General features: G+C 55.7%; 1 protein-coding gene across 1 annotated transcript; it reads right to left on the bottom strand.

Annotated features, from left to right (window-relative positions):
• Positions 1-35: 35 nt before the first annotated feature.
• H310_10925 (hypothetical protein) lies at positions 36-344 on the bottom strand (the record flags this gene model as incomplete). Its single annotated transcript, XM_008877416.1, has 1 exon — positions 36-344. A coding segment is annotated over one exon (309 nt), but the record flags the coding sequence as incomplete, so codon positions are not given.
• Positions 345-793: the final 449 nt, after the last annotated feature.

Here is a 793-nt window from a genome sequence, read left to right as displayed (position 1 = left end):
TTCATATCATCGCGGGCCATGTGCTTGGCTGACTTGTGGGACTTGTTCGACTTGGTGAAGACGACCGGGATGTCGTCGAGGAGGTTCCTCGCGTGCTCCCACGACACTTCTTCGCCACCAAGTCGCATCCACTTGACTTGGACTTGGTATTCACCATCAGCGAGTCGTACCTTTTCGAGACGTTCCACGTGGAATCCGCCATCGCCGTGCGCGATGTGATTGATGTGGTCTTCCGTGACCTCAAGACTTGAATCTTGGTACATCTTGAGCCGGCACGAGTGGTGCGTCGAGACTCCGAACGGCGGTACCAGCTGCTGCGTCTCCATTACATGGTCGATCACCATGCGGACGACTTGATTCGGCCCGCGTCACTGCAGGGCCAACTTGCTCGAGCGCTGAACGACTGATCCGACTAGTACGTAATCGCCGACGGTAAAATTCGTGAACTTGACCTTGTTTTTCTTGTCGTGACGCCCACGCGCCTGTTGGCACAGCTTCTCGCATTGTGTTGTTACGTCACGTGCAGATCGTGCAACGCTGCTGCGAGCGCTTCAACGTATTCGCGTCCGACGTCGTCAAGGAAATCAATAGCGTGAACTTCCTTGGTTGTTGGGTGTACGAACCCGGACATTGGCGTCTTGTCTGGTAGGCCAATGTCACAGGCGCAACCCCGCCCAGCCGATTTGCTGGCTGGTGATTAAGCACGCATTGAACTAAGGGCAGGACCAGGTGCCACTCTTCGACCTTGAGTCGCATCTCGTTGAGCAGGGCCTTGACTGCTCGTAGCACGAGT

Source organism: Aphanomyces invadans (assembly GCF_000520115.1).
Source record: "Aphanomyces invadans strain NJM9701 unplaced genomic scaffold supercont1.28, whole genome shotgun sequence".
NCBI lineage: Eukaryota > Oomycota > Saprolegniomycetes > Saprolegniales > Verrucalvaceae > Aphanomyces > Aphanomyces invadans.
The sequence above is the reverse complement of the archived record's forward strand: the minus strand, read 5'-3'. Positions and strand labels throughout refer to the sequence as shown.